General features: G+C 46.6%; 1 protein-coding gene across 15 annotated transcripts in view; it reads right to left on the bottom strand.

Annotated features, from left to right (window-relative positions):
* The window catches only part of RAP1GAP2 (RAP1 GTPase activating protein 2), a 189,445-nt gene that overhangs the window by 43,150 nt on the left and 126,639 nt on the right, over window positions 1-19,656 (bottom strand). For all 15 annotated transcript variants that reach the window (XM_077312245.1, XM_077312246.1, XM_077312248.1 and 12 more), the window contains 5 exons: window positions 19,585-19,638; window positions 16,022-16,105; window positions 3,705-3,805; window positions 1,588-1,717; window positions 486-641 (listed from right to left, as the gene is read on the bottom strand). In XM_077312245.1, the coding sequence (XP_077168360.1) occupies window positions 486-641; window positions 1,588-1,717; window positions 3,705-3,805; window positions 16,022-16,105; window positions 19,585-19,638 (525 nt within the window). The remainder of the gene's footprint in view (window positions 1-485; window positions 642-1,587; window positions 1,718-3,704; window positions 3,806-16,021; window positions 16,106-19,584; window positions 19,639-19,656) is intronic.

The following is a 19,656-nucleotide window of genomic DNA, read 5'->3' as shown; positions in this document are numbered from 1 at the left end:
CATGAATGGGTGGTAGTTAATTAATATTTTACATGTTTTTAAATTTTTTTAACATTTATCAGGTGATATGACCATATAAGGTCATGTTGATCCCACCCCCCCCCCCATGGCCAGTGACTGGCATGGAGGGTGCGGGGAGGGGAGGGGCTCTGAGTGGGTGAGTCCCCAACTCTGCTTCCCAACCCTATTCTGCATGATCATGCCACTTTGGGGGTTTCTCAAAGCCTGAAGGATGTTTCAGGGGTTTCTTAACGGTAAAAACACTGAGACAGGCTGGAATAAGCCAGCCGCTGCCCCCACAGCCCACGAAACGCAGCTGCCTCTCAGAGAATAAGTAACTGACTATTTAGGAGAAACTGAGCAGAAGATCTTTCTCTCTGGCCAAAAAGATACATTTTTGTCAGTCCCAAAGAAGTTGTTTGTCAGCTCCAACACCCATGTGCACACAACACACACACACACACACACCTCCCTGTTCCTCTTACTTTGTAGGACGGATTGTCTGTCTCAGAGTTTTCCACCTGGACAACAATATAGGCATGTAGAAAATTGGATGCAATCGTGTCTGGAACGAAGGGAGTATTTTCTTCTTGGAATATAATTGCCACAATGTCATTGCCAATGTGCCTCTTCCGCTGGAGCTGCAAAGGCAGGAGAAGGGAAAACAGTCCCTGAGAACGAACGGCAGTCCGTCGAAAACCCGGGCAAGGATGCAGGACATGTTCTTATGGAAGTACGAAGGCCAGTGAAAGTTTATAGGAATGAACGAACGAACGTCACTTGGAAAGGAATGAAGTGGAAATGATGGAGGGTTCACAAGAATGAATGCCCTGAATTCCCTCAGAGCCACTATGGCCCAAATGTGAGTACTTTAACAGAGCACGAAATCTCTCAAGGTGTATTGAGGGGAAGGCAGGATGACAGCACCTCCCGGACATGAAGGTTTGCATGGGACTAAAATGCTTCCAGGAGATGCTTTAGCCGAAAGGGAAGGATGGGGGGAACAGATGCCAGGCGCCGCACAACCACCACACTTCTGCTGTGCACTTCATCAACACGTCAGTTATCAGTGAAGCCCACTTATAGCGTTTCAGGTATGCAAACGTCCTTTCTCAGGTGGGGCTGTCTTGATCTCTTGCTCTGACTGGATTTTAACCCTTTGCCTACATTGATGAAGGCACAGACCCCTGGGACAGTTGACAAGAACGAATGAGGGCAGCCCTGCCATGTTTATCGCCCTCAAGCTCCCTCCTGGCTTCTTCCTCAGTCTTGGCTCCACTGTCCCTGGCAGCCACACCAGGAGCACCTGGATGCACCACCTGCCACGGGCCCAAATTTAAAGCAATAAAATAAGTTCTTGAAACGCGATGGCCAGAACTGGTCAGGATATTCCAAAAGAGGTTTAGCCAGTGTGTGTGTTTGTGTGTGTGTGTGTGGGGGGGGGTAATGACTTCCCTTGCTGTAGCTCCCAGGGCCCCCCATCTGCACCATCTGCCACTGAGCCACCAGGCCTGCTTCGTAAAAGAAAACTCATCGATGGCTCGGCTGTTACACGCCAATCCCCTCCCAGACCACCGACTCTGTTACCTGCTGGGCATCTCCCTCAGTGAACGGGAGCTTGGTGGAGACGTGAAACATGATCTCTCTGTCCCGGAACACGGTGTACACGGACTCCACCCCGGTCTGGCCATGGGAGACATCCAGACCGCCTCGGAAGCTAAAGCAGGTTCAAAAGAGATAGTTCGCACGGTTCTGTATGACTTAGTGGGAAGACAGTCTGACACGGGGACTGAACATTTAGGGAAGAGGCGTCACATCCACACAGGAGGAATTGGTGTCTGTCCGTCTTGGAACCCTCCCCAGGCCTTTCCCCCTCGGACTCTCCCCAGGAGACTGAGCTGGTGCTGCCATCTTGGCACTCGGGGCACGGGGAGAGAAATGCGGGGACGGAAATAACTGTTCACCGCACTTAATACTCTGGTCAAGTTTCTCCCCCCCCCCCAAATTTAAATACATTAGCTTTTTTTTTTTAAGAGTCCCAACTCCCACCCTTCCTCCCGTGAGTTCAGGACATCAAATACAGCTCTCTGATCCCTCTTAAGTCCTGCATGGCAAGCAAGGCTGGATGCGTGAGAGACCCCTCCCCAGCCACCCCAAACAGCCCTGTCGGAAGTCTCCCTCCTGCCTCAAGAGGGCGGAGAGCGCCATAGGAGGGAAGGGTTTCCTTCAGGCTCAGGAAGGGTGCCATCCAGTGACTACCCACCGTCACCTGTGAGGATCTTCAATTACTCAGGAAAGCAAAACTTTGACTTGACGCAATACTTTGTTGAAACTGAGGCAAAGACTCAGCATATAACCCCTCGCCCTGCCCCCCCCCACCCCCAAGAACCCGTGCAATGCGGGAAGACTTCAAGCAGTCACAACAACCAGGTAGGGAGATCCCAAGGTTGCCTTCCGGAGGGGAACGGAGAGGGATGGGGGAGAAGTGAGAGGAACAGGATGGGGGGGGGGGGAGGTGTGAATGCGGGGAGAGCTGGTCAGAACACTGAGCCAATAAAACATGGTAAACAGGCTAGATAACCTAACAGGCCCCAGAAAGGCTAACAAGCTAAATAAGCTAATATGAATCCTGTAAGGAGCATAACATCCTGACCCATCGATCTTCATGGCTGAGCGAGGACTTGAACCCAGGCCCTCCCAGCTCCTAACCCAACACTCTCACCATAGCCCCACACTTAGCCTGAGCTGCATACATAGCTAAAGGTAAAGGTAAAGGTATCCCCTGTGCAAGCACCGAGTCATGTCTGACCCTTGGGGTGACGCCCTCTAGCGTTTTCTTGGCAGACTCAATACGGGGTAGTTTGCCAGTGCCTTCCCCAGTCATTACCATTTACCCCCCAGCAAGCTGGGTACTCATTTCACTGACCTCGGAAGGATGGAAGGCTGAGTCAACCTTGAGCCGGCTGCTGGGATTGAACTCCCAGCCTCATGGGTAGACAGCTTCAGACTGCTTTTCTGCTGCCTTACCACTCTGCGCCACAAGAGGCTCTTAATAGGTAAAGGTAAAGGTATCCCCTGTGCAAGCACCGAGTCATGTCTGACCCTTGGGGTGACGCCCTCCAGCGTTTTCATGGCAGACTCAATACGGGGTAGTTTGCCATTCCCTTCCCCAGTCATTACCGTTTACCCCCCAGCAAGCTGGGTACTCATTTTACCCACCTCGGAAGGATGGAAGGCTGAGTCAACCTTGAGCCGGCTGCTGGGATCGAACTCCCAGCCTCATGGGCAAACAGCTTCAGACTGCTTTTCTGCTGCCTTACCACTCTGTGCCACAAGAGGCTCATACATAGCTAGGAAGAGACAGTTACGTACAGCCCTCGTTCAGATTAAGTTCTGGCCAGATAGTTTACCATTTGTTTTCCATCTCTCTGTTCTGCATTCCACACACCTCACTAGCCCAAGTTTAAGCCGGAGAATTTCTAAAATTAACTCTGGGGGAGCATGTCCAATGTGTTACCTCTTTCAGTTTCTTCAGCCATTTGTATCTTTTTTGCTATTGTGCCCAGGTGCATCAATAAACACTCCAAAAAACAACCTTGAAATGCTGTCTCACATGACCGGATCAACATTCCCCAAGGGTCACGCGTGCTTCTACCTGCAAGGAAAATATGAGCATGCAGCCTTCCTTCCTTCCTTTAACCTACCCCTTGAAATCCTGGAGTGTTACGGTCTCTCCCAATAAACTCAAAAAGTTCTTGAATGCCGGACTCTCTTCATTGTTTCCAAACAGTTCTTCTTCCTGGGTCTGCAAAGTTCACCAAACAAAAGACCAATCCTGTGAAAAACTTGTTTGCTTTTTAACCATAAAGTTGGAGGACCCAATTTAGAGTCAAAGATCCATAACGAGATTTCTAATATTTTGATTTTTACTTATATTTTAGCTGTGGGAAGGTTTACAAATCTAATGGAAGCAGGTTATCATCTTCTCTATGAAAACTGCCCCATGGAGCGATTTCTAACCCCCTGGGGACAGGTAGGCACCTCAGTTTTTCTCCTCTGGGGCAAACTTGTGGAACTACTTGCCACAAGATGGGGTAAAGGTCCTGCGGTAAAAGGATGGAAAGTAAGTTGGCCACAGTAGCTGGATGGGCCTCCGGAGTCAAAGGCAGAACCCTTCAGGTGGTGGGGAGGGGGGGCTAGGAAGTATGTGGGGGGGGGGAGAGTTCTGCCTGTGGCATTCTGGGGACACCCTGTTGGAAAATGGGCTAATGGACTGGAATAATTTTGATTTGACCCAACATGATGGCTCTTCTGTTCTTAAGCAACAGCTGCAAAAATGAACCGAAAGTCTGACCAGAGATCTTCCATCCAACCAGTAGCCTTATACCTCTTCTGCCCGGATGCTTCCCCTGACTTTCACCGTGCAGGGCTTCCTTCCTCGTTTTGCATAGATTTTCTTCCTTTCAGCGCTCATTCTGCTTCCTGCCTGCTGCTTCCCCAGGGGGGATGAGAGGGGTTTGTGGTGGATTTCCCCTTCTCCTGGCCTTCTCCTGCCCCCGGGAGGCCAGTCCAACACCCACACTGAGGCTGCTCCTCCCACTCTTCGGCCATCTCCCCCCCCCCCTTCCCATTGCTTACTTTTTCCATCATGTAAATTTTTAGGGAGGGGGGGTTAGAGGTGGGATGAGTCTAATGAAATATTGCTACACGTGGATCACTGGGGGAAATAGTGACATGGGAGGGGGAGGTACAGGTGGGAGCCTTTGTGAAATTAAAGAGAACAAACACGACTCAAGGGGGGGGGGTGAGAGAGCCTGCCCCCCCCCCAGCAGGCTTGCAAGCCTTTCCCCTCAAGCAACAGAGAGGAGAGCTTAAAAGGAAAGCCACAAGGCCCATCTGCAGGCCTCCCCTGGCAGGGAACGGGAAGAGGAAGGGAGCTCTTCACAGGACGAGGCCTACATGCAGCGACCGAGCGGCTGAAAGGGAATCCAGAATGAAGAAGAAGAAGAAGAAGAAGAAGAAGAGCTGGTTCTTATGTGCCACTTTTCTCTATCCAAAGGAGGCTCAAAGCGGCTTACAGTCGCCTTCCCTTTCCTCTCCCCACCACAGACACCCTGCGAGGGAGGGGAGGCTGAGAGAGCCCTGAGATTACTGAGGAGGAAGAAGAGTTGGATCTTATATGCCGCTTTTCTCTACCCAAAGGAGGCTCAAAGCAGCTTACAGTCGCCTTCCCTTCCTCTCCCCACAACAGACACCCTGTGAGGGAGGGGAGGCTGAGAGAGCCCTGAGATTACTGAGGAGGAAGAAGAGTTGGATCTTATATGCCGCTTTTCTCTACCCAAAGGAGGCTCAAAGTGGCTTACATTCGCCTTCCCTTTCCTCTCCCCACAACAGACACCCTGTGAGGTGGGTGAGGCTGAGAGAGCCCTGATATCACTGCCTGGTCAGAGCAGTTTTCTCAATGCCATGGCAAGCCCAAGGTCACCCAGATGGCTGCATGTGGGGGAGCAGGGAATCAAACCCGGCTCGCCAGATTAGAAGTCCGCACTCCTAAGCACTTCTCCACTTTGCTTCTCTCATATTTGAGAAACAGCCTCCTGGGCGGACACTGTCCGGGGCCTGTCTGGGCTGTCCAGACTTTACTTCCTGTCCCCGGAGGCCAATCAGAACATGTACAGCTTGCTGTGCGCACTCTGATTGGCCAGCCCCACTCAGGCCCGCCCCCAACAAACCTGGCAATGCCACTTACCTTCATTTCACTGTTGGACTTTGCTGGGGATGGAGGTGGGCTTCTGGGAGCCTCCCAGGGACAGCAGCCAGAGGCACCTGCCTGCCCCAGCCCGGCCAAGACTCAGGGGTCTTAAGCCCTTGGGGGGGGGAGAGGGGGCACGAAGGACATGCCTGCATCAGCATGGCTCTGTGTGTGTGTGTGTGAGAGAGAGGGGGGGGGAGCAACACCCCTACTGCCCTCCCCCCCTTCGCTGCCAGTCTTTGTGTCTGTGTGTCAGAGAGCGGGAGAGAGAGAAGGCAGCTAACTCCCCCCCCCCTTCAGGACTGCTGTGAAGGAGCCTCTGACAGCCCCTAACTGAGGGGAGGGAGACGTTTCTGAGAGCAACATGGGCATTCCTTTTTTTGGGGGGGGGGAAGCTTTGCCCTTCTGCAAAACAAGTGACTGACAGAAAAGCCCCTTCTCACTTAAAATACTGCTCTCGCCATCCTCACTGCTGGAGGGAAGAAACAGCCAAGCCATGTGTATTTCTTCTGCGCAACTCTGCAGATTTCAGGACTACTGCACAGGGGTGTTGTACAGACGAAACTGGATGCTATTGTGAAGGATCTTTTGTCTCTTGTTTCATCTGCACAACAACCCTGTCCAAACACCAAAGCAGCCCTTTCTGCCTGGGGAGCTGATCTTTATACTCTGCAGATGAGCTGTAATTCTAGGAGCTCTCCAGGCCCCACCTGGAGGTTGGCTGTCCCTGGCCTGAACATATTCCTGGAAGTCTGGAAGTGGGGCCTCAAAAGTGAGTAATGCCCACATAGCCATCTAGCACCTCCTGACCTATTTCAGGTCAAGAAAACATTGCAGAGAGGAGGTAAGGTTGCCAGATTGTTGTAGGTTCATGTTCTGGAATTCCACACTAACCTGACTAGGATCAAGAGTGCTGTGCTCAGAGACTTCCTGTTACGGTTGCCAGCTTCCAAGTGAGGCTGTCTACCCCACCTCCCTCACAGAGAGTCTGCTATGGGGAGAGGAAGGGAAAGCCATTATAAAGTGCTTTGAGACACCTGAGGCCTGCTGCGTTACTGTGGGGCATTCCCAGTTCTCTCAGACCTCTCACAGCCCCACATCCCTCACAGGTTGTCTATTGTGGGGAAACAAAGGGAAAAGGTGTTTGTAAACCGCTTTGAGACTCCTAAAAACCTTACTAAGGTCAAGACTGCTGTGCACAGAGAGTCTTCCTCTTAGGGTTGCCAGCTTCTCTGTGAGGCTCTCTACCCCACCTCCCTCATGGGGAGTCTGCTATGGGGAGAGAAAGGGAAGATGATTGGAAAATGCTTTGAGACACCTGAGGCCTGCTGGGTCACTGCGTCCCATTCCCAGTTCTCTCAGATCTCTCACAACCCCACATACCTCACAGGTTGACTATTGTGGAGAGACGAACGGAAAAGGTGTTTGTAAACCGCTTTGAGACTCCTTTGGGTAGTAAGCAATGGGGTACAAAAATCCATTCTTCTAAGGAGCAACCATGAAAGAAGCATGTGGGCACATAACATTTTATCAACAGTAAAAAAATGAGAGACAGAAGGAGCACGGTGGACACCTGTGTACTGTGACTAATCCCAGGTGGAATAGGGCAGAGGGGCATTTCGGTGAATGTGGCCTAATTCACACAAGAAGGGAAATTATGCAGAACTGGAAGGAATAGTCTCCCCCTAAGAAGAGTCTTCGGTTTGATTTTCCCTTCACATATCTGAAGACTTGGCTCTGGAAAGCTCATCTGTGACCACTATGCCACAATTCCCTGTCCTGTCCCACACTCAGCGAACATTCCACACCACAGGTTCTTGATTCCCATATCTCCACACCCATGCCCTCATTTGCCACGCGGCTCGGCTTCCCCGGGTCTCGGAGAGCTTTTTAAGGCGGCAGCACAGTTTTAAAATGCTCTCCGAGACCCGGGGAAGGGGCTGCGAGGCTGCTCCGCCGGCCGAGGGAAGGCTTCCCGGCCCACCCCCCAGCCGAGGCTCTCTGGAGCCTTCTGCCGGCCGGCGGAGCAGCCTCGCAACGTCTATGACGCTGCGAGGCCGCTCTGCCATATTCCCTGGGCTGCTTGGGGTGGGATTGACACTCGGAGGGGCCAATCAGGAGCCGCTTCGCGGCTCCTGATTGGCCCCTCCGAGTTTTTATCCCGGACCGGTCCCGCCCTAACTCCTCCCCACTACCCCTTACTCTTTTATTCAGTCCGTGGCGCCCGTGGCGCCACGGGCTGTTTACAGATAGTTTTCTATTAGTGGAGTCTTATCTAGCTACTCATTTTATTTTCCTTTTTTACTCTACTCCACTAATTGCCGTTTATCTTATCTGAGCTGTCTGTCTATGCCAATGAAAGCTAAAAAACGCCGACGCTCCCTTTCTGCTGAGCCAGTGAAAACAGCTAGAAAACAGTTAAGAATGGAATGCTTTTTAAACGACAACAGTTCAGAAACTATTTTAAATACTCTTCCCACATCTAACAGGTTTGCTGTGCTAGAAAACGGACAGGTGCAAATAGAAGAGGAAAATAACCCTCAACCGACTGTGGAAGACACCAATGCTAAACATACCTTATCTGCAAAGGAACTCCTGCCTCAAGAAACCAATTCTGGTTACGAGAACAATATCAACACCTTTGAACTTCTAGCCAAACAAACCTCTCTAGTAATGGAGACAGTTTTAAACATCTATACCAAACTTGACCAAATCAACATAACACTTGACTTGGCTAAAACAACTTTGAAGTCCCTTTCTGAGAAGCTCCTCTCCTCTCCCCCTAGTGGTACCGAAACAGGTCTGCAAGCAAATACTGCCAAGACACCTTCTACTAACTCTAAAACAGTGAAGGCCATCCCACACATGTCGCCCTGCCTGTCAAACGAACCTCCTCACACAATTAGCTGCTGCTTCCAACCAAAGAAGCTGGCCATGCTAATAGGAAATATAAGGTTCAATCACAACAAATGGAACTCTAGAACAGTGGTCCCCAACCTTTATTAGGCGTATCGAGCCGCGCCCGGCCGTGCCCGCGGATCGGGCCGCGCCCGCGAGCCACGCCCGCGGATCGGGCCGCGCCTGCGGATCGGGCCGTGCCCGCGGATCGGGCCGCGCGGGCGCGGCCTGCACGGGCGCAGCCTGGCCCTGATTCCCTCTCCCCGCCCTCCCGCAGTAAGTAGCTTCCCGGGCCGCAAGCTTGCGGCCTGGGAAGTTTTTTACTGCGGGGGGGGGCGGGGAGAGGGAGCTGCGGCCCGGCGCCATGGCCTTCGCGGCCCGGCGCCGAGCCGCGGCCCGCAGGTTGGAGACCACTGCTCTAGAAGATCAATCAATCTCTTTTTCCCAGATTTTGGACTGCAAGCTCAATGATATTGACATTATAGACCTTCATTGGCTGCCAAGTGCCTCCTTTTATAGAAGAGTAATAGTTACCTTCGGATCGGAAAGGCTTCCTTCTCTACTCATGAACAAACAACGCTCCTTGAGAAACTTCTGGATATTTCCAACCAGAGTCCTTGCTGACTCAAAACCCCGACCTTTGTGTAGTTCAGGATATCTCACCGCATATCCAAAAGCCTCTTCCCCTGGGAAAAGGCCCAGATCATCTACCATCACTAAAGAATCTTCTAAGAGCAAATTTCCCCGTGCAAGTCACACCTGCTCTACAGCCACTCTACCAAAAGGTCCGACGAAAACTCAAAAGCTCAATTCTCTACTCCCAACTGCAAGTCTGTGCACCAGCAACACATCTACAAACATACCAAAAATCTCTACCTCAAACCATCATCAACATGCTCAGAGATCCAGAACTACAGAAGCAATAGAAGCAATGGACTTTGACTTTTCCTCAGACCCACAACAAACTGGCTCACTTCCTCAAGATATTATGTCACCCTGTGATTCCTTATTCAACCAACTGCCTGTACCCAACGTGAGCCAATCAGCAGACAAGTGTAAAAACCAGTCTGACCTAGGGAAGCCATGTGATAAAGCAGAAGGCGACAAAAAATCAGAACCTCTTGATCAATCTCTGATGCTCCCCCACTTACTCAATATCTGCAGTGACTGTGATTTGGCCATGCAAACTCCACTTAAATCATGCCCCAGTCTGACATCACAAGCGATGTGTAACAACAAATCATTGGCACAAGAACTGTCTGAAGCTGGGGTCCTTTTAGGAAGTCCTGCATGTAACCCTACTGAACTTGAGAATACTTCCGCTCCATCTGCTAGTCCAAGAACCTCCATCCTTAATGGCTGCATTTTCAATGATTTTGATGGTGCTCTGGACCAAATCTCCAATCAGAATTGACTATCCCAGAGGCCAACTGCGAGCACTTTCAATATTATTTCGTGGAATGTTGCAGGTTGGACTAACAAATGCAGTGACATAGACTTTACTAATTATCTTTCTAACTTTCACTGCATTTTACTTCAAGAAACCTGGTCAGCTGATGCTCCCAACTTCAAAGATTTTATAGTTTACCATTCTCCTGCAACTAGAGTTCATCGCAAAGGTCGTTGTAGAGCTGGGTTAGCATGTTTTGTCAAAGCCAACTCAGGACTCAACAGTCTATTTTTAGGATCTTGTCCCCTGATTGCTATAGCTATTCTGCCGTCGCTCTCTGTGGACTACCATATCATCCTGATTAACACATATTTACCCCCAGTTACAACTGAGAGTGAATTGAACGATAACTGGTCCAAACTTTCAGAATTCACTCTAACAACCCAAGGCCAATTTCCCACGGCCCACTTAGCTGTCATGGGAGACTTCAACGCTCGCATAGGCGCGTCTAACTCAGACCTAGCCTCCTCCCTGGGGATTGTCACTGAAGATTTTATACCTTTTCAATTTTCTTTCAATCGGTCATCCTCGGATGCCACAATGAATAGGGCAGGTCTCAAATTGATCAAATACTGTCTGGCACACAATCTGCTTGTTCTAAATGGCCTTGACCAATTTCCTGGTTCAAAGGACTTCACTTTTTGCACAACCCGTGGTAGGAGTGTACTTGACTATAGCTTATGTTCTTTCAATCTTTTTGCATCAGTATATTCTCTGTCAATAGGCTCACACACCGAAAGCGACCATCTACCACTCCAGCTCTCATTCCAAATCCTTTATAATGTTACTCCAGACCAAGCTCAACTCTCCCCCCCGGAAAACACTATGTTCCTTAATAGAATTAGATGGTCACCTAAAGTTGGCAGTGAACTCACTCTATTCCTTAACTCTGCTCAGATGACTAACCTAAAACAGAATATCACTAGAACTGGCTCCCCCTCTGAGATTCTAAGAACATTTGACCAAATTGCTTTGGCCCTACCCCTACCCCTAAGGCCCTACCCCTAAGATCTATTACAACTCAACCCTCCTCTTGGTTTGATAATGATTGCCTTGGTGCAAAGGTTGCTCTGAGGAAGTCATTCCATGAAGCTCGTCTGTCCAAAGACCCCACTTTGTTAGAAAACTATACACTCCAAAAAAGACAATATGAATCTCTAATAAACACTAAGAAGCGCTCTTACTATCAGGCAAAATGGGACCATCTTTTAGCAGCATTTAAATCTAACAACAGCAGCTCTTTTTGGAAAACGATCGCAAACTACTTAGGTGAAAGCAACAGGCCATTTAAATCTTCTATCCCTTCCCAAACATGGTACAATTATTTTTCTACATTTTTTGCTCCCTCCCCAGTCCAAAATAATCATCTCAGCTTACCCTCTGCTGATTCTCTTCCTAGCTGGCCACCTGTCAGTCTGGATGAAATTGAAACCCTTATCCAAGAACTAAAACTAGGCAAATCTCCAGGGCCTGATGGTCTACCAGCTGAACTATTTAAACTAAACTCTAACTGGTGGAAACAACTCCTGGCTGTCCTTTTTACAGCTATCGATCAATCGGGAGTATTCCCTGAATCCTGGCTCAACTCAATCATTGTGCCTATTTATAAAAAAGGTGGTGCCAGCTCTCCAGAAAACTACCGTCCTATTAGCCTTCTATCCATCGCCAGCAAAATGTATGCCAAACATCTAGAACTTAAACTCCTAGATTGGGTGACTTCAAATGACCTAATAGGTCCTGAACAAATTGGCTTCACTAAAAACTGTTCCACTATAGACCACTGCTTAACCCTCTACTCTCTTGCAGACAAATATCTTCATACAGGTAGGAGGAAACTCTATGTAGCTTTTATTGACCTCAAGGGTGCATTTGATTCTATCTCCAGGTGTTTACGATGGAGAAAATGGCAAGATCTTAATATTGATTCGCGCCTATTACTACTTCTAATGAACCTCCATTCCAACAATACCTGCCAGGTTAAATTTACTGAAAAGGGTCATTTAACAAATCAAATCCCCATCCTGAGAGGAGTTAAACAAGGCTGCGTCCTTGCTCCTCACTTATTCAACCTCTTTTTACATGATCTTCCAAAAACCCTAAGACTCACAGATGGTCATCCACCCAAACTAGATAAACTGCCAATCCCACTTCTTCTATATGCTGATGACACCGTCTTGCTTTCCCATTTCAGAATTGGTCTGAATAGATATCTGAATGCTTTCCATAAATATTGCCAACTCAATGACCTATCGATAAACTTCAAAAAAACCAAAGTGATGGTCTTTGCACAGAAGTGGTCTCCCTCAAACTGGCGCATTGGTGGTCATAAAATCGAGCAGGTCAAATGTTTCAAATACTTAGGAATCACCTTCCAACATAACTTGCATTGGACCAAACATAGAAATAGGATTACTTTGCAGGCTAACTGTTCCATTACCCATCTAAACCGGTTTTTCTTTCTTAAAGGCAATCAGTTTGTCCCAGCTGTCGGTCATGTGTTTGATTCTAAAATTCTCCCCCAAATTTTATATGGCATCCCTCTGTGGATCTCAGGTTTTAACAAAAACATGGAGAGGTTACAGTCTGCCTTTTTCCGACAAATTTTGAAAACTCCAAATTGCGTCCCTTATTCCTCTTTATGTCTTGAAACTGGACATAATCTTCTTGAAACTAAGGCCTGGATTTTCACCTTTAAATATTGGCTAAAACTGCATTTTAGGGTTCGATCAGATAGCCTATTGGCCTGTTTACTGAGAGACTCTTTTAAATTTAAATGGTTCTCTACCATCCTGACTACACTCCAACAAATTGGCATTGACTACGATTACATCCTATCTCTGAATGAACCTTCCATTGTGTGCCAAATCAAACAAAGGCTACTTGATCACGAATACCAAAAAATCCATCCCACTGTCCCAGCAATTTGCTCTCCCCGTGCGCTTGGTCTCCAAGTGAAGCACGGGATAATGCCGGCTTATTTCCATAACTTGGCAAATCCCCTCTATCGCAGAACGTTTTTGCTTGCTCGGCTTAACGCCTTTCCATCCAAAGTATTACAAGGGAGATTTGCCAAGATCCCCTTCGAAAACAGACTATGCACCTGTGAATCAAGTTCTCCTGACACCATCCAACATATCATACTGGATTGTCCCTTGTTCACTCAACAGAGAAGGCATATCATACCTCTTATACCAAAATGGAGAAACCATTCAAGAGACTTGGTTTGCCAATTTTTACTGAGTGATAAGGATGCCGATGTCACTTTTATTATGGCTAAATTTCTGTCCTCAGTTTTTAAATTTAAACTGTCCGATGTATCTTGACTATCTTTGTATATCCTCCTAATCTGCTTTATGCCAATAAAGGTATTGTATTGTGTGAGAAAAAACAATCAAATCTGCAAAAGGCCAGTTGTCCCTTTTAGCCAAGTTTTATCATCAAAAAGGCAACAAAAACCTTCAAGCAGCCATTAAAATCTACAATGCCAAAATAATTCCTCAGATTCTTTATGGAATCCCAATATGGATGGATGCATTTAACAATAAATTAGAGAACATCCAATCTTTTTTTCCCAGAAATTTGCTCGGAGTCCCAAACTGTGTGGCAAATCATACACTTGTCACAGAACTTGGCCAACAGAGTCTAGAAGCCCGGGCTTGGTCTCAGTCCTTTTAATCAGTGGTTCCCAACCTCTTTATCACCGGGGACCGGTCAACGCTTGACAATTTTACTGAGGCCCGGGGAGGGGGTAGTCTTTTGCCAAGGGACGTCGCTGCCACCGCCTGAGCCCCTGCTCCGCTTGCTTTCCCGCCAGCACCCCTGACTTCCCACTGCCCACTGGGGGGTGCTGCCAGAAGCAGCTGCGCAGTGCCATGCCAAGGGAGAGCCCCAGCCATGGCGGCCACCGGAGAGCACCAAAGGTGAGCTGGCGGCAGAGTGGCAGGGCAGCCCCCAAGGCAGCAGCCAGGGAGGAGGACGAGGGGGAGCCGCGGCCCAGTACCAACTGATCCACGGACTGGTCCCATCTGCCGGTACCGCTGCTTTAAATACTGGTTAAAAATTAATTTCCATGCTCAAACGGGTAGTTTGTTAATTAACCTTTTGAGTGACCCTTATTCTTTCAGCTGGCTGGGCAAAATGTCAAAGAAACTTCAAATTATGGGTCTGGACATCTCCACCCTTAGCATGCAAGACGAAAGGACGATACTAAAACTAATATTATAGAGACTAGAAGATCAGGATACCGAGATTCTAGGCTCCTCTAACAACAGTGTATGTTCTCCCCGCTTCTGGGATATTCCATGCCCATGTATCCATGCCCGTGTATCTCCAAATTTTGGAGACACACTAGTTAAGAAGAGCATTTCTAGTAGCTCGCTTAAACATCTTTCCCTCAAATGTCACCCGAGGTAGATTTTTGAAGATCCCTCCTCAGGAGAGATACTGTTTACATGGATGTAGTGTCCCTGACACGTTGCACCATATACTTCTTGTGTGTCCTAAGTTTGAAGTATTTCATCGCCCGTTAGCTAATTATCTGAAGAAATTGAAATTCAGCTGTGTTAACAAGAAACACTGGATTAAAATGATACTAAATGTGAGGGACACAGCAACTATTATAAAAGCAGCAAAGTTTTTACTGGCAATTTTAAATGAAAATCTTTTACGATAGATTTTACATCTGAAACGGTTTGAAATTTTCGTTTTATGCTTTACAATTTTATGCCAATAGAAGTACTCTGTATCTGTGGGAATCTCTTCATGTTGAATTGTGGAATATGTGAGCAATTTCACAGCATTTTACTTACTTCTTGGGAGGAGGGGTAACAGATCACATTCCTGACTTATCTGGAAGTCTCCCAGAGGTTGGATGGACTAGGAAGTACTTTTCCTGTGTCTGAGTGGAGTTCATTAGCAAGTATGTTAAAGGTATCCCCTGTGCAAGCACCGGGTCATGTCTGACCCTTGGAGTGGCGCCCTCCAGCGTTTTCATGGCAGACTCAATATGGGGTGGTTTGCCAGTGCCTTCCCCAGTCATTACCGTTTACCCCCCAGCAAGCTGGGTACTCATTTCACTGACCTCGGAAGGATGGAAGGCTGAGTCAACCTTGAGCCGGCTGCTGGGATTGAACTCCCAACCTCATGGGCAGACAGCTTCAGACAGCATTTCTGCCACTTACCACTCTGCGCCACAAGAGGCAAGTATGTTAGGAAGTGTTTTTCCTGTGCCTATATGACGTTCATTAGACAAGGTCTAGCCAGTTTTATCTGATGAACTGTTGCAAAGGATTTTTTTATTCTAGTGTTTTTTAGGACTGATAGCCAGGTTTTATTGATTTTCTGGCTTTTTTGTTGAAATTGTATCGGTGTTTGTGAATTACATTGGCTTCCCTATATAGTCTAACATAGTAGCCAATGAAACATCAGGAACTAAAACTGCCAGACCAAAGCTTGGAAAACCCATATAAGCCTGTAGACTTCTGTTGTGAAAGCTTCTGATAATTAAAAAATGGTTACTTTGGAGAATATATTGTTCCCTCATCTAACCAAACTCTGACTTCTCTTGGTTCCTCCTCCAAATATCTAACCATTTCTTAACCTGGAGTTGGCCAACCTCTCTGCTTGAGCTGATCTACAATTAGAATGATGAGTTAAGCATCACTATTGCTCTCATTCCAGTATGAATTGGCCACAAATATAGCATGGCTATTTGAGAGCCAGCTTGGTGTTGGATTAGAAACGGAGAGGACTTGGTTCAGATCCTCGCTCTGCCTTAGAAATTTGCTGGGTGTTTTGGGGATAGTCACACGCTCTTAGGCTCACCTACCTCACCGATAAATTGGAGTAGTGGGAAATGATGTAAGCCACCCTTCCACAATGGGAAGACGGGTAGAGTATAAATGAACGAAATAAGTACTCACTTGCTTAAACTTCTGGTAAACCACGCCAAATTTGAATGTGTTATTGACTTCATGTTCATCATAGGAAACAACCATCTGTGAGGCCTGAAACAGAAAGAGCACAAAGAGTGTGGAGCCTTCAGGGAGGGTGGTATTAAAGTGTCTCCCTAAATTATTTTTGCCATAAAATACAACCATGTGAACTCTGTTTTTAAAATATCTTTGGCATTTCTCTCCTTCCCTCATGGAATCTGGGGCAGTGTGTAAGAGGGCCTGGTTCTTCTGAGGACATCTGTGCTCTCGGTTGAATGTCATGTCCTTCCTTTCCATCTGAGGGCCCCACGAGATCAATTCCTCTCTCCCTTATCTTATGTTCTTTTGAATATACAAACTTCTTTAGCAATAAGGGATTATATTTTTAAAAAAACTGGAGTTTGATTCAGCATTTTCCAGGATGTGAAGCCCCACCCCTCCACATTTGCCTTTCATAAAATCAAGGCACTTAGATAACATCTAATTCATTCAGATTGGTGTGATAATGACTAAATATTCCTTATAGCTGTAGGCACTTTAAACTAAATCCTGCTCTGCTTGCAATTTAACATTAGAATTGAAGGAGTTCAGCTGGGCTAAGACTGAGTTTTGGAAAATAATTTCACATTTCTCAAACAGTAATTCAAAGGAAGCAATTTATGTTGTTATATGCCCTTGTTCTTTAATTCATGTAGGAATGACAATGAGACCAGATAAGGTTAGAATTTTGGAACACTTCTCTAAACAAGGTGGAAAACCAACAGTAGAAGAGAAATCTGAAATTCTGGAGACGGAAAAGGGGATGCCGGAGTTCTGCAGCCCAGATAAGGACACCCTTTTTAAAAAGACATACAGCCATCTCAAAGCAACAGTGTACAAAAATCAATCAAAAGATATATGGATCTGTAGTGAAAGTAACCGATTTAAAGGAGCTCTTTGGGGGGGGAAATTGTATTGATACTGGAGTCCAGGAGGTGCAACGGCCTCAAGATTTATCGATGCATATTCTGCGGGAAAGAGTACAACTGCACTTTCTACGCCAAAGGCCAATGGGACAGAATATAAGTCTACGGGAACGACAAGATGTAGCAAGCCTCGAGATGAGACCCCCTTAAGAAGACCGAAAGCTCATATTGTTCTATGTTTAATGTTAAGCATTTAATCTAAACCTGGAAACTTACTATTCTCTGTATTAATAACATATACTGTATTCTATATTTCTATTTTTATGAAAAAGGGGAAGCAGTGTTTTTTTCTCTCTTGTTTCTTTTCTTTTGTAGGCATACAGGTAATATAATCGTTAGTGTTGGAAATATAAAACGGGGTTTTCCCCCCTTATCTTTTATTTTTTCTTTATTAGTGTATTGTTATAGGGCCAAAGCTCACACTGATCCGTAGAAAACGTTTAATGTTAAGCTCTCAACTTAAATCTGAAAATATACCTATCAGGATGGCTCTTAGAATGGGTCAAGTATAAATTGTTTTGTAGATGTATCTGTATTAAGGATAAGGAGAAGCTATGAAATCCTCTTGTGATTTTTTTTTTTGTACATCTTCAAGGCAAAGCCCTACTTTCCTTTCCCTTCATTAGGGTATTGATACAGGGCCAAAACTCATACTGTTCTGCAAGAAATGTTTAATGTTAAGTATCTAACTTAAACCTAGAAATATCTATCAGGATAGCTCTTAGATTGTATCAAGCAGTTAACGTGAGGTCTACGATCTCTCAAGTAGGTTGATTATTAACAACTTCTCTTTTGTGTATCTAAATAGGCCTTTTTTAAAAATGTAGTGGAAATGTGGATGGCTCTTAGTCTCAGTTTTGGGCAAAAATTTATATCATTGTGTTGTTAATGTGGGGTCGTACATTTTCAATGATGATTATATTTTATATTTTACTGTTCTTTGTATTAATAACTTGTATTGCATCTTATATTTCTATCTTTATGAAAATAAAAAAACTTGTATATAAAAAAAAGGAATTTTGGAACACTTCTCCCATATTCATAATCAAGTTATGGAAGCACCACTGACATAACCCTGGTTGGAAAAGGGACAAGACATAGCGGACTTAAGATTTTTTGTACTACACATTACAGCCAAGGTATCCTAAAACAACACTTTTGCAATTAGAATCTTGATATTTTTGTCTTTTAGATTCAGTAGAACCACGTGGTTTGAATTCTTCTTTAGACCTTTCCTGTTTTTATTAGTATGTGTGTTTTTTTAATGATTAACATTAGTTCTGTAAGTTTTGGTAGGATCAGACTCTCTTTCATTCCATATATTTATTCTTATGCCAGTAATGCATCTTTAAGTGTCATTAGTAACTTTTTATCCCTTCTAAGAAACAGTTTAGAGCTATTATCTAAGCTTTGAATGGGTAAGTTTTCGTTCATATAGCATGTGTGAGCCTTTAGTCATTTTTCATTGTAAAAAGGAAGCTTTTGTAATTATGTTTCTTTCATAAATGTATGGTTAGAATATTTTGAATGGGATCAAGGAAGGTTTATTCCTCCTGTTGGTAAGTTGTATAGGTGTATTGAGTGTAGCACTTTTACTGCATCGTATTTTCAGATTTTGAATAGTTCAACTGGAATGCTGTTACCTCCACAAGCTTTATTGTTGCTCAGACTTCCTAAGGCCCATTTGACTTCACATTCCAGGATGCCGAGCTCCAGGTCAGTGACTACTCCCTCGTGGTTATCAGGGATGTTAAGGTCGCTCTTGTATAGTTCTTCTGTATAATTTTGCCACCTTTTAAAAATCTCTTCTGCTTCTGTGAGGTCCCTACCATTTTGGTCCTTTATCATACACATCTTTGCATGCCAGAAGAGGGCTGGCCCAGCCAGCAGCTGCGCAGGAGCTGTGGGGTGTATGACAGCGGCTGCCCTGCCTACGAAGCCAAGGCAATGGTTACCCCCAAGGCTGAGGCAGCAAATGTACTAGCCACGGGGCCAGGGCAGCAGCTGCCCACCCTCAAGGTGTTCGCAGTGACTGGTCCGCCCCCTGGTCTTGGGCAGCTGCTGTGTGACCCGCAGGGGCCGAGGCAGTGGCAGAGGAGCAGGTAAGAAAGAGGGGGAGGGGATGGGAGTGAGCTCGTGCATGCGTGCATACTCACGTGCATGTATACTCGTGTGCGACCCACAGTGATCAAGGCAGCAAGTAAACAGGACGGGGGAAGGGAGTGAGTGTGTGTGTGTGCACGTGTGGATGTTTTTGCTTGCTTGGAGGGAGGGAGGTTGGGAAGCCATTAGGTAAGGGGAGGAGGAAATGGGAGGGGGGAGGGAAGTGAGTCTATGTGTGTGTGTTTGGGAGGGAGGGAGGGTGACAGGGTGGCCCTGACAAAGTTGTTCCAGGGCAGGTATGTGTCAGACTGAGAGTCAGATTGTCAGGAAAATTTTTCCTAGTGCTCAGCCTGGCCGTGGTTCCAAAGCAGCCAAGTTTCCTGGCACGTCCTTGTTTGCCCCTCACCTACTGCCCTCAGTCTGGCATGATGATTCCTGAGGGGTTTCACAGCGGCTCCATAGCCTCACTTGGCCTGCTCTTACCTTGGGGTACAGCACAGGGCTAAACTTCAGTCCAGCTGCATCATCACAGAAGGCCTGTCCAGAAACAGAAGA

Source organism: Paroedura picta, chromosome 15 (assembly GCF_049243985.1).
Source record: "Paroedura picta isolate Pp20150507F chromosome 15, Ppicta_v3.0, whole genome shotgun sequence".
Taxonomy (NCBI): domain Eukaryota; kingdom Metazoa; phylum Chordata; class Lepidosauria; order Squamata; family Gekkonidae; genus Paroedura; species Paroedura picta.
Note: the sequence above shows the minus strand (reverse complement) of the source record. Positions and strands in the feature narration are given on the sequence as shown.